Source organism: Balaenoptera musculus, chromosome 5 (assembly GCF_009873245.2).
Source record: "Balaenoptera musculus isolate JJ_BM4_2016_0621 chromosome 5, mBalMus1.pri.v3, whole genome shotgun sequence".
NCBI lineage: Eukaryota > Metazoa > Chordata > Mammalia > Artiodactyla > Balaenopteridae > Balaenoptera > Balaenoptera musculus.
This window is the reverse complement of record NC_045789.1, coordinates 140,034,146-140,047,146: the sequence shown is the minus strand read 5'-3', so window position 1 is coordinate 140,047,146 and position 13,001 is coordinate 140,034,146. Positions and strand designations below refer to the sequence as shown.

Sequence of the window (13,001 nt, the reverse complement as noted above, 5' to 3'; positions counted from 1 at the left end):
AGCCAGCACTGGGGCTAGGGCAGCAAGCGAGCGACGGGTGGAGAGAAGCCGCCCCGCCCCGCCTCAAGTTCAAGGAGAGACCGCGCCCAGCCGTGCTTCCCTCTGATTGGCTGAACGAGAGAAAGGCCGGCGATGATTGGGTGGAGTGGACGCCCCTCGGCGCCCATTCTCCGCCACGGGGTGGGGACGGATGTGATTGGTGCAGGCATCGGCGCGCCCCGCCCCGCGACGTCACTACCCGGCGTGCCGCGCGCCGCGCTTCCGCTCCGCCCGCTAATGTTTTGGCCGGTCCAAGATGGCGGTGCAAGAGTCCGCGGCTCAGCTCTCCATGACCCTGAAGGTGCAGGAGTACCCGACCCTCAAGGTGGGGACTGCGGCCGGGGGGCGCCCGCGCCTGGCCGGGCGGGGGAGGGGGAGGGGCGGGGCGAAGGCCAGGGCGCGGCATGGGGCGCCGGGCGGAGGCCGGGGGTCTGGGGGCCGGACTTCCCCGGGGCCGGGGGTCTGGGGGCTGGGCTCCCCGGGGGCCGGACTCTGGGGGCCGGGCTCCCCAGGGGCTGGGGGCCCGTCTCTCTGGGGGCCGGGGCTGGCGGCCGGGCTTCCCGGGGGCAGGGGACCTGAGGGCCGGGCGGGTGTGGCGTGTGGCCATCCATGCTCCCGCCTGCCTTCGTGACAGGGCGGGGAGCGCGTCTGCCTGGCGCCCCGCTTCTCCCTCCGGAGCCCGATTGTGGCCCCTTCGTTCTATAATACCGTGAACTGCATCAGCGACAGTCCTGGTCGTAGACAGGCTGGTGACTTTGGAGGCTGGGATCTCAGGGCTGTGGGGTCGCGGGCGCCCAGCCAGAGTGCCCACCGTGACTGGCGGTTGGTGTCCAGCTCTCCTCCCGGAAGCTCGTGTCAGACGGTGTTGATGGATGGCTTCCAGCCTCTAATTAGGGAACCTGTGAGGAGAGACCTCACGACCCAATGGGAACCCATTTGCGGGGCGTCACCAAACCTGAAATACAGCCCTTGCCACTCGGTCGCCAGTTGGGTGACCTTGGATGGTCGCTGAGGCAAGTCGACTTACGCTGGGATGAAATCGGTGTTCCCGGGAGAGGGGTCGGTGCTAGTTCTTACCTAGTTAGTAGAGGATTCGATGGTGATTGACTACAGTGAAGCACCTGGGAATAAATTCCTTCAACGCTCAAGGTTATAACATTCCCAGGAGAGCTGCGGCCGAGCCTGCGTGCGTCTGAATTCCTTTCCCGGGGGCCACGTCGCATCTCTCCTCCTGGAGGACCCAGCATGCCTGTCCACGTCAGTGGTGGCAGAGGGTGGGTGCGGTGTGGCCAGCTTGCTGTGAGCCCTGTGTTCACTTCCTCGGAGACCTCGGGAGGGTCCTCACCGCCTCTGAGGTTGTTTACTCCTGTCAGACGAGCACGCCTGGGTCGGCTCAGGGTGAAGAGAGGGCTGTGGCTGGGGGAAGGTAGCTGAAGGGAAGGAAGGGAAGCGCTGCTGGCCTGAGCCAGATGCCTGTTTGCTGGATCGCAGGTGTAGGGCGTGCTGTTTTGACATTCCACTCCCGCAAGACCCTGCGGCTCGTAGGCCACGATTCTCTGCTGCCCGGGGCACCCAACCAAAACCAAGGGGCGTGAGTGGGAACCGCTGACTGTGAGCTTTGGTCTCACTCAGCCCCTGCCAGGCCTGCCTCTTGACTGACAGACAAGAAGGTTCAGAGATGAAAACCGTGGTGGTGAATGTGGGGAACACCAGACAGGCAGGATCCCTCCTCCGAGTCCTTCTCTCTCGTTTCATAATCGTGAACGGAGTCTGAGTTGCAGACTTATCAAACAGGCTTTGATTAACGTAGTTAGGCAGATACTCCTAGAGGTAAAGGATTTTGGTTTTGGTTCTTTTTTGGCTGCATTGGGTCTTCGTTGCTGCACGTGGGCTTTCTCTAGTTGCGGCGAGTGGGGGCTATTCTTTATTGCGGTGGCTTCTCTTGTTGCAGAGCACGGGCTCTAGGCACATGGGCTTCAGTAGTTGTGGCATGTGGGCTCAGTAGTTGTGGCTCGCGGGCTATAGAGCACAGGCTCAGTAGTTGTGGCGCATGGGCTTAGTTGCTCTGCGGCATGTGGGATCTTCCCGGACCAGGGCTCGAACCCGTGTCCCCTGCATTGGCAGGCAGATTCTTAACCACTGCACCACCAGGGAAGTCCCAAGAAATATTATAGTATCATTTCAAGTGAGCTTGCCAAATAAAGACATTTCACTTCTTTTCTGGAATGATTTTAAAAAGTAGAATTTTTGCAAGGTACTCTCTCCATTTTCCCTCACAGATTATTTAGATCCCACAGGATAATTCCTCTGTTCTCTTGACATGTGTGTCACTGCTGAGTTAACATTTTTGTCAGGAGTAATTCCTACTGGATAATGAGGAGGTTTCACGAGGAACATGGGAAGGGCTGTTGGCTCGGGAGCTGTGCTGTTCATGGTCTGGAGAGAGTCCAGAGGCAGGGGGTGCGGGGAGAGGGGGCGGGGGGACAGGGCAGGGGGCAGGGGTGACGGCTGAGGGTGGGCGTTCTGGAAGGCGTCGGTTGTGCTTCTCTAGCCCAAAGGCAGCTTCTCGCGCAGGGTGGCAGGGCCGAGCGTGCAGCGGGCGAGCGCCCTTCAGACAGTACGGGGCTTCCTCCCTGTTGGAGGGCGGAGCGGCCCTCCCCTCCCGGAGCCCCTGCTCCCCCCGGGGCGGGGCGGCCCAAGCCTGTGGACGTGTGGGTGCGTCTTGGCCTCGGCCCCCAGATGTGAGGAGCACGCCTCTGGGATGCCTCTAGCTTTGCCGCCTGTCCTGGGCCGGGGGTGCGGGTGGTCCCCATGAGAACCACTGGTCTGGACCTTGCTGTGGGGAACTTGTTCTTACCGCAGCGGGCGTTCCCGGGCGCCCTGTGCTCCGGCCCTGGCTGGCACCTTTCCCTGCAGTGTGTCGGGTTGTGGGTCGTGCCCCTCAGGCCTCAGGGAAGGAGAAGTGGAAACTCCAGGGCATGACCCACCATCGTCAACTGGAAACCCTGTTCTAATTATGTTTGTAGAAGTTTTTTCTGATTATAAAAGCAATTTGTGTTTATTCTCCAAATTACTTTGCTAATTATCCCATTAGTTTTTGGAGTTTTTACTTCTGTTTTTTTCCTTTGGATAACTGAAGGAAAATCATATTTTGGAGGCCTTCTTTGTCACCGTCCAGATCAGGTGGGAGTTCGCTCAGCCCAGGGGAGGGACCTGGCATCATCTCTGGAAACCTGCTTTGGACCCTGACTCCTCCCCTTGAGCTCACCTGGGCCCACCTCTGGGCTCACCTGGAACCTCATGCTGGCTCCCCAGCCCCTCTCCCAGCTGTCCCCTCCTCGTCACATGTGACAGGCTGGGAGTGTGGCCGTTGCTCCCAGCTGGGTCTGGAGGCAGATTCTCCTGTGTCTTTGAAAAAATCTGCTGCTTTTAATGTGGTGACGGTTTTGTTGACCAAGTACTGCCCTGCAATTTCAAATCCTGGCTTTGTACTTGTAGAAAGTTTGTGTGCCAATTACATGCTAAAGTTATAACTTTCAGTGCGGTTTTCCAAACTTGGTCTCAGCCGGGCTTGGGGGATCACATGTTCTCAAGTTTGAGAAACGCTGGTAGCATAAAGTGTTCAGACTTTTGAGACAAGTATCTGATTATGCTGTGTCCCAGGTGGTGGCCGTGGCTGGGGCCTGACCTCTTTTTACTTTAGGTTTTGTGATTTCCCGAGTGAGCCAGTCCCTCCCTCCGACGCTGGCCGTCTCTGGTCCGCAGCTGCTTGCATCATGATTGCCTTCTTCTCAGGCTGCAGCCTCGTCACACCTTCAGGGCAGTGTTTGTTCTCAGCTGAAAGAGCCCGCACATGGCCTTGGCTTCCAGAGCCCCACACACCCAGAGCTCGGCTGCGTGCCCCTCTCTGAAGCGTGTGCCTGCCCCGTGCGTCCTCCTGGCTTCGCGCTCCCCTGTCTCTCACTGTCGCTGGCGGGATGTTTGACCACACGAAGGCGACCTGGTGGCGTGTCCTGTCCTTGCGTCCTCCGCGCCGGGCCCTCCCGGAGACACGTGGGTTGTCGTGAGGGGTCCCTGCTCACTGCTTGTGTTTTTAAGTGTTGTTAGTGTTTTAAACAGATTTCAAGTCTGGAAAAGAAAGGGCTTTCTAATCTCCATTTCTCTGTAAGGAGTGGGCTGTTGGAGCCGGTGCTGACCCCCAGCCCTGGGCAGGTGGTGGCAGAGCTGTTGGGGGAGCCGTGTGGCCGCACACGCCTCAGGCGCCTGGCTTCCGGCCGGGTCTGTAACAACCATGATCCCTGAGCACGTGACATCTGCGCTCTTGGAACTCTCGGAACAAACCTGGGAGAGGGGGACCCGATGGTGCACGACAGCGGGGCGGCCTCAGGGAGAGACGGGTGAGGCCCTGTCCTGGTCACATGCTTGGTGGCAGGAGGCATTAAACGAGGGACACAGAGTTTCAGCGCACCGGTTTGGGGGTGGCCGGGGAGGCGTGTTTTGGAGAGGAGCCATGTGCGCTGAGTTTAAGTCTTGGCAACCCTGACACCGAAGGCTCACGGTCCCACTGGAGCGAGGCAGCTCGGACGTCCCCAGAGCCCTGCAAAGGGGGCAGGGGTCACTGAGCGCCTGGCTGGCGACACGGGCCCGGGGGCGGGGACGCGGCGGGGCGGGAAGACGGGCCGGGAAGAGGCGGGCGGGCTGAGGCGGGATGTTTGATGCTGACCTGAACCTGGCCAAGCAGCTTCCGCCGGGGTAACAGTTGGTTATTTTCAGGTGTACGTTTTTTACAACCTTTTGAAAACCAGAATTATGCACTGTTTCAATCACCACTAACCAATAGTTAACAACTAAATATTGCTGAGTAGTTTGATAACTGGACTATGGCGCAGAATATGGCCGAGGGGAGAAAAGCCCCAGCCGGGCCGATGGCCTCGCCGTCCACGGAGCCAGCCTTCCCCTGCCACCACGCGCAGCCCCTGGGGCCTGGCCTCGTCCCCTTTCCCGTCGTGACAGCGGCCCCCCTGCCCTGCCCCATCTGAGCCAGACCGCCCCCAGCTCCCCGCCCCATCCTGTGTCCCGCCCAGGTCTCTGCATGTGGGAGCCGGCGTCCTAGCGCTCCACCAGCCGGCTGGGCCAGGGCTCTGCCGACGTGACGTTGCCCACGTGGCCCCAGGCCACCGCCCTGAGCCGGATCCGGCCCTGCGGCCCCTGCGCTCTGGCCCTCACCCTGGTGTTTTCTTTTTGGCTTCGGTCACCCTCTGGCGCTTTTTCTGTCAGATGCCCCCTTGGGACGCTGGTCCTCAGTGAGGGGCCGTGTCTGGGCGGTTGTCGCCCTCCCAGCGCCTGGAAGAGCTCCTGCCCGTGGGGGGCACCGGCGGTAGCTGTTGGCCGAGGGAGCGTCTCCTCTGTCTGGGGGGAAATCCCTTAAACAGTCACATCTCACTCTTGTCCATGAGCGGCATTCCGGGTGGGGCAGCCTTCGGAGTTTCCTTTCTCACCCCCCCCCACCCCGGCCCGCACCCCTCTCTCCTTCCTTCAAGGCTCAGCTGCCGGGGAGGAGTGTCTGCGCCCTGCCCCTCTGTGCACTCACGGTGTGCATGCCGTGGCCTTCTAGGTGACAACTGGACAGCACCCTCGGGGCACCCCCTTCGAGATGGCCACCTCCCGGTCTCATGAGCGGCCTCCGGGCTGGTTTTGCCCCATCACTCCCTGGCAGGGCTCTGGCCAGGATCTCCAGGTGACCCCATGGTGCTGCCTGAGCCCCTGACAGCGTCTGGTGCTCGCCCCCACTTCTCACCACGTGTGCCACAGGCCGCCCTTCCTTCCCGGCGTAGGGTCCCAGGCGGCTTCCGTGACGCCACCCACACCTGGCTCCTCCCAGGCTCACAGCCGCCCCTCATCCTCCTCGTTGGGACCGCTCGCTGCCTTGGTGACCTTGTTTGAGGACCCCCGTGTGTACCGATGACTCCCAGCTGGATCCCCTCGCCAGCCCCAGAGCCTTGGACCCGGGAGCCTGTCAGACGTCCCCTCTTGGGTCTGTAAGGTGTCCCAGCACGTGGAAGTCTGAACTCGTTGTCTTACCCGGCCCCTTCGCAAACCCGCTCCCCCATCGTCCCGGTCTCACTGGGGGACGGCGCTTCCATCCCATTTGGCTCAGGCTGGAACCCTGGAGGCAGCCTTGACCCCGCCGTTCTCAGAGCTCACATCCAGCCTGTCCTCACATCCTTTTCACTCTGCCACCGTGGCCTGAACCAGTCCCTCTCCGGGTGGTTGAAGGAGCCCCCGGCTGTCCCCGGCACTGCCCGTGCTTCTTCCTGGCTGCCTCCGTCTTACTCGGGGTAAAGTCCAGGGTTGTGAGAGTGGCCCTCCAGGGCCTCATGACTTGGCCCCCTCTTCCTCCTCCCCCACATCGTCCTCCTCCCCCTCCTCCCCCACCTCCTCGCCTCCCCCTCCCCCTCCCTCCCCGCCACCTCCACTCCTTTGGACACTGAGCCACAGTGGCCTCCCCGCTGCTACAGGATGTGCCAGCATGGGGGGCCTCAGAGTCTTTGCTCTTGTTTACTTTGCCCAGATGTCAGTCTGGCTTATTCCTTCACCTTCCCTGGTCTCTGCTCAGGTAACCACCTTCTCAGTGCGACCACCTTATTTAGACTGGGAGGCCCACCATCCCCTCTTCTGCTCTGTTTTTCTCCTTAGCTGCCACTGCCATTTGACTTAACTGTGTTTTGCTTCTTTGTTTCTAACCACTGGGATTATAAGCTCTTTGGAGGGCATAGAAGAAATAACTCTTCAAATAACAGATGAATTATTAAATATTATTTTGGCAATTCTATCCAGTGAAGTAAGATTGAAACAAGTAAATGTAGCTATTAGAACGAATGAGACAGAATATGTTTATGTACCCAGAAACACAAGCAAATTAACCAGAAAATGACTGCAATTAATTATAAAGGTCAACACAGTAACTGGGTACATGAAAAATAGACAAAAGTCAGTCACTTTTCTGCATCCCAGCAATAACCAGTAGAACATCTCCTGGGAAAATGCCAGGAGGGGTAAAACGTTAGGGTGACTGCAGCACGCCAGCAGTGGGCGCCAGTGGAGGCGCCGTGGCTGGCAGCGGCAGCGGGGGCTGGGTTTCTGTTTGCAGACGCCAGCAGCAGCCGTAAAGACGCCATCTGACTTCTCTGTGTGCTCGATCAGACCTTTCTTATTTATCACGAGGGAAGCTCCAAGAAGGGTGTCTCTGCGGGACACCAGGGTCTGCTATGAAACTGCGGAAGTAACAGCCTTGTTGCAAAATTGCTGGCTTTGGTTATACGTTGTATGGAAAGGGTGAGACAGTGTTTCCCTGGCGTTATGCATATAGTCGGCACTGGTGCCTGCTCGGGCTCTGTGTGTCGTGTTTGGTGAGTGAGCCGTCCCGGGCCTGGAGACGCTCATGTGGAGGCCTGGTGCCAGGCTGCCTTGTGTGCACGCCGGCTAACTCAGCATTTGCAGCGTGTACTGTTCTACTCATACTGCCCTTGCTGAGATGGACCAGTGGCACGAAAGGATGCCTGTGAGTAACCAGCAGTCGCGGGTGAGAGGACCCTGCCCCCAGGAGGGAGAATATGGAGGTGCTGGCAGTGCCCTTCCCGCCTCCAGCTTTGTCCGCACTTCACGGAGTGAAAAGTGCATCTCATCGCATCCCCCTAGAGGTGGACCAGCGACATGTCACTTTTCAAGAAGCCTATTTGAGAGAGGGGGCTTGAAGCACTACTGTCCTTCGTGAGCCTCCCTCAGGTGTGTGCTGTGCCCGGGGAGGTCAGCCCAGGGGAGCGTGGAGCCACTGTGACTCGTGAGACTCTCGTGCCACACGCCGGAACACGAGGCGCAGCTCTCCAGGCCAGGCAGGGGCGTCTGCTGCCATTCAGGGCTCAGTCCAACACTTTACAAGATGTTGTTAGCTTTGTGATAAATATTTAGAAACCTCTTCTAAGGTTTCTTAATTGTGAAAGATAAAAGGCCTCATGCCATTGGGGAAATACTTCCTTCCTGTGCTGGTAAAAATGGCTGAAAACATTATGAGAACAAACTAAAATGCATCTCTTTGTCAGCAAATACTGTGAGAAAACCCACAGCAAACACTGGAGAAGGTTTGAAGAGACACGTACCAAAGCAGATGGCACGGTGTGGGAGGGCTGCTGTGGAACTGGGTGAGAGTACAGATGTTTCATACAGGTCTCGATTAGGGTGTTTGCCAGATTCTGTTTCAGTTAGGAAAACAGGAAGGATTACTTTTTGCGAGTCACTGAAGGGGAAAGAGGTACTGGAGGAAATATAGTTTAACATTCAACTAATTAAATGGAGAAATTCTATGATCTTAAAAGCTGTAGTGAAACAAATTACCAAGGAAACATTAAGTAGATTTGATTAATACAAATTTAATTTTTTGGTATAACCAGATAAGATAAAACCAGAATTTAAAAGCAAGTAACAAACCTTAAAAAAATCCACCAAATGTGAACCATAAAAAGCTGGTTCAAATTGATGAGAAAGCTCCAATACCCTCTTCCTTGTTGAGTACTGGGTGAGGAATACAAACAGAAAATATGTAGAAGGAAAAGTGTGTTGAGTTGAACCGCATAAAATCACCCTTTTGTGAAAATGGTGGCTGAGTAGCCTATACCATGTAAAAAGATTAAAAAAAAAAACTTCCCATAAAGAAAAGCCCAGGACATGATGGCTTCACTGGTGAATTCTATTAAATGTTTAAAAAAGAGTTAACATTGCTCCCTCACAAACAGCCAAAAAATGGAAGCGGAAGGAAGTTTCCCAGCTTGTTCTGTGAGGTCAGTTTTACCCTGATACCAGAACCAGACAAACAATACCACAAGAAAACTACACACCAGTCCTTATGAATGAATATAGGTGCTAAAATCCTCAACAGCATGCCAGCAAACTGAATCTGACAACATATGAAAAGGGTTATGTACCATGACTAAGTGGGATTTACCCCAGGAATGCAAGGTTGGTTCAACATGTAAAAGCCAACATAATGCCATACTAATAGTATAAAGGACAAAAACCACATGATCACCTCAGTAGACACAGATAAAAACACTTGACAAAATCCATCACCCTTTCATGATAAAAACACTCAACAAACTAGGAATAGGCGAGAACTTCCTCTACCTGATAAAGGGCATCTCTGAGAAAACCACAGCCGACATCGTGCTTCGTGGTGAAACACCAAAAGCTTTCCCCTAAGATCAGCAAAAAGACAAGGACGTCCACTCACCATTTCCGTTCAGCGTTGTCCTGGAGGTTCCGATTGGGGCAGCTGGGCAAGAAAAATAAATAGCAGGCATTCAGATTGGAGAGGAAGAAGTAAAACTCAATTTGCAGATGAAATCATCTTGTGTATGGAAAGTCCTAAGGAATACACTCGTATACAACACACACACACAAACCTGTTAGAACTAATAATCTGGTTCAGCAAGGTTGCAGGATACAAGATCAGTTTATATAATAGAAATAATTTGTATTTCTGTATCCTAGAAATGAACAGTGAAAAGGGAAATGAAGAAAAGAGTTTTATTTACAATAACACTGATAAATTGGATTTCATTAAAGGGAAGAAGCTTGTGTTTCAAAGGTATGCTGTTAAGAAAGTGAAAAGACTAACAGAAGAGAGAGAAAATATTTGCAGATCATTTTTGATAAGGATCTGTTATCCAGAATATGTAAAGAACTCTTACAGTTCAATAATATAAAGACAAATAACCCAATGTAAAAACGAGCAAATGGTTTGAGGAGACTCCTCTGAAGAAGAGATACAAATGGCTAATGAGCATAAGAGGAGATGCACGACATCATTCGTCATGAGTGAAGTAACGAAAGCGTGATGAGGCACTGCTTTATGCCCATGGGAATGACTGTGAGCAGAAAGATGGGCAGTAACAAGTGCTGGAGGAGGGTGTGGAGAAGCTACAATCCTGACAGACGCTGAGGAATGTAAAACGGCGCAGCTGCGGTGGAGAGCAGTCTGGTAGTTCTTCAGAAAGTTACACACAGTTACCATATGACCCAGCAGTTCCACTCCTAGATAATCTACCCAGGAGAAGTGAAAACGTGCCCATACAAACACCTGTGCAGGAATTTATAGCCTTATTATTCATAATAGCTCCAAAGTGGAAGCAACTAAAATGTCCATCAACTTATGAGTGCATAAACAAATGTGGTATTCGCATAATGGAATACTATTCAGCCAGAAAAAGGAATGAAGTACACGCTACATCACGGATGAGCCTTGGAAGCATTATGCTAAGTTTAAAAAAAAAGCCACACACAAAAGGCCACAGAATGTATGATTCCATTGATATGAAATGTCCAGAATAGGCAGGTCCATTCAAGTAGACGGTAGATTAGTGGCTGGTTGCTTGGCTATGGGGAGTACTTCTGTAGGCAACGGGTTTCTTTTTGGGGTGATGAAAATGTTCTGGAAGTAGATGGTGCTGATGGTTGCACAGCCTTGTGATTGTACTAAACACCACTAAGTTGTTTACTTGAATTAAAAGGGTGAATTTTATAGTATCTGAATTATATCTCAATTAGAAATTGGTAAAATAAAAAGTGATACAGGGGGACTTCCCTGGTGGCGCAGTGGTTAAGAATCCGCCTGTCAATGCAGGGGACACGGGTTTGAGCCCTGGTCCGGGAAGATCCCACATGCCATGGAGCAACTAAGCCCGTGCGCCACAACTACTGAGCCTGCACTCCAGAGCCTGTGAGCCACAGCTACTGAAGCCCACGTGCCTAGAGCCCGTGCTCCGCAACAAGAGAAGCCACCGCAGTGAGAAGCCTGCGCACCACCACGAAGACTAGCCCCCGCTCGCCGCAACTAGAGAAAAGCCCACACGCAGCAACGAAGACCCAGTGCAGCCAAAAATAAAATTTAAAAAGGGGGGTGTGGTTTAAAAAAAAAAAAGTGGTGCAGCTTACCTTAAATTATCTTTCAAAGGGCGAAGGTTTTAGTTTTGATAAAGACTAATTTACTGATTCCTCTTTTACAGTTAGTGCATTTTGTATACCTGCAAGAAATCTTTGCCTATTTCAAGGTTGTGAAGATTCTCTCCTATGTTTACGTCGAGGATTTTTACAGTTTCAGCGTTTATGTTTAGGTGTGTGGTCCATTTCAAGGGAATCTGTGCAGATTGTATGGGGCACAGGTTGAGGTTTGTCCTTTTCCCACGTGCGGTCCAGTCCCGGCGCCTCTGTTGGGAGACAGCTGGTCCTCTCGGCCCTGAATTGCCCTGTCTCTCTGGCTGGCCACACTGACCATGCACGCGGGTCCACCCCCGGGTCCCCCACCCTCCTTGGTCTCCGTGCCTTCCTGGACCAGTGCTTTGAATCAGGCACCATTGCCCGTATGTTACCAGTATCATTCAGGATATTTTTTTATCCAGGTAGAAAACAAATGAGCCGTCTCCATCATTTCTAAGTGTCCAGCAGTGCTGAGTCGCGCTCAGATCCCTAGGACTCTCTTAAGTCAGCTCGGGCCACTCTGACAGAACGCCCCACAGCACACACTGTTCCTGCCGGTCCTGGAGGCGGAGTCCCAGAGGAGGGGCCGGCACCCCCCAGCACAGCTGCTTCCTGTTCCCGCTGGGAGCGGCCCGAGGTGTGCGCTGCTCTCCTCGTGGTTGTGACTGGCGTTTCCCCGAGTGTTAGTGGTGCTGAGCGCCTGCCCACACGTGTCGGGGCCGCGTCCCTCTTCTCCGGAGAAATGTCAGTTGAGGTCCGTGGCCCGTTTCTCAGTTGGGTTATTTGTCTCTCCGTCGTGGAGCTTTCGGGGCTCCTTATGAAGCCTGGATAGTAACCCTTTATCAGGCGTGTGGTCTGCAAACATCTCTTCCCGTTCCCGGGTTGCCGTTGCGCTCTGATGATTGCTCCCTTTGCTTTGCAGAAGTTTTAAACTTTAATGTAGTCCCATTTGTTACTCTTGTTTTTATTGCCTGTGCTTTTAGGAATGTATTAAAGAACACATATTTTTTCTCTTGGTCTGGCTCTTTGTTGGTTTCCCCCCTCACTGCCATTTCTCATATCTCTGTGATTTTGTTGTCTCACCAAGGACTGTCTCTGAGTAGTTTTCCTCCCAGAAGGGGTTTGGCTGCTAAGGGGTTTGGAGCCTTGCCTATCTGAAAGCATCTCAATTTTGCCTCGTTCTCAGTGATACCTTGGCATGGTGTAGAGTCTTCAGCATTTCTGAAATTCCACCCCTTCTTTTGGCAAAAGCCCCTTGGGAAGGAGGCTGAGGAGCTGTGGGTGACAGAACAGCAGGGGACAGTTGGGGAAAGGCGGGAGAGGCAAGGCCTGGGCGGCCCGGCGGCCCCGGGAAGGACGTCGATTCCAGGTGCTCGTACAGGGGGAGGGGGGCACGGGCAGCAGAGGGTGGGACCCGAAAGCTCAGCCGTGCAGAACGCGTGGCCCAGCTGGCGTGGGCCCCGAGCATGTGGGCCGGCGGTCTGTGACGTGGGAGGATGGCCAGGGCCAGGAGAGGCGTGGGGCTGGTGCAGGTGCAGGGGACGCCTCTGGGGGACGGGAGGGTCCGGAGCCATCAGGAGCGCAGGTGGGGCCGGGTGTGGGCCGTGGGCGGGGGCGGCACCCTCGCCGCCGCCACCACCACCACCACCGGCCGGGCTGTGCCGTGGTTCCGTTCCCGCACTGTGGACGTATGCCAGATCCTGAGTCGGCTTCTTTCCTCAGAAGAGAAATAGGTAAGCTTGAACTATCACCTTACAGTGTAAATTGTTGGGACTGGATCCTGACAGTGGACTGAGGATGAGTGTGAGAGCGTCACCGGCATCTTTTTTGGATAAGAGTTAAAAGTCGGATCCCCAGCCCACGGAGCTTTCTTTGGAATCCCCCTGCCTCGGTGACGCGCACGGGTGTACCGGTGTGTGCCCGGCCCGTGCGGG

General features: G+C 54.6%; 1 protein-coding gene across 4 annotated transcripts in view; it reads left to right on the top strand.

The window, feature by feature from the left end:
• Nucleotides 1–232: 232 nt before the first annotated feature.
• MAEA (macrophage erythroblast attacher, E3 ubiquitin ligase) overlaps nt 233–13,001 on the top strand; it is a 30,548-nt gene continuing 17,779 nt past the window's right edge. For all 4 annotated transcript variants that reach the window (XM_036852799.1, XM_036852798.1, XM_036852801.1 and 1 more), the window contains exon 1: nt 233–364. In XM_036852799.1, coding sequence (XP_036708694.1) covers nt 296–364 — 69 coding nt within the window. In that variant the 5' untranslated portion in view covers nt 233–295. The remainder of the gene's footprint in view (nt 365–13,001) is intronic.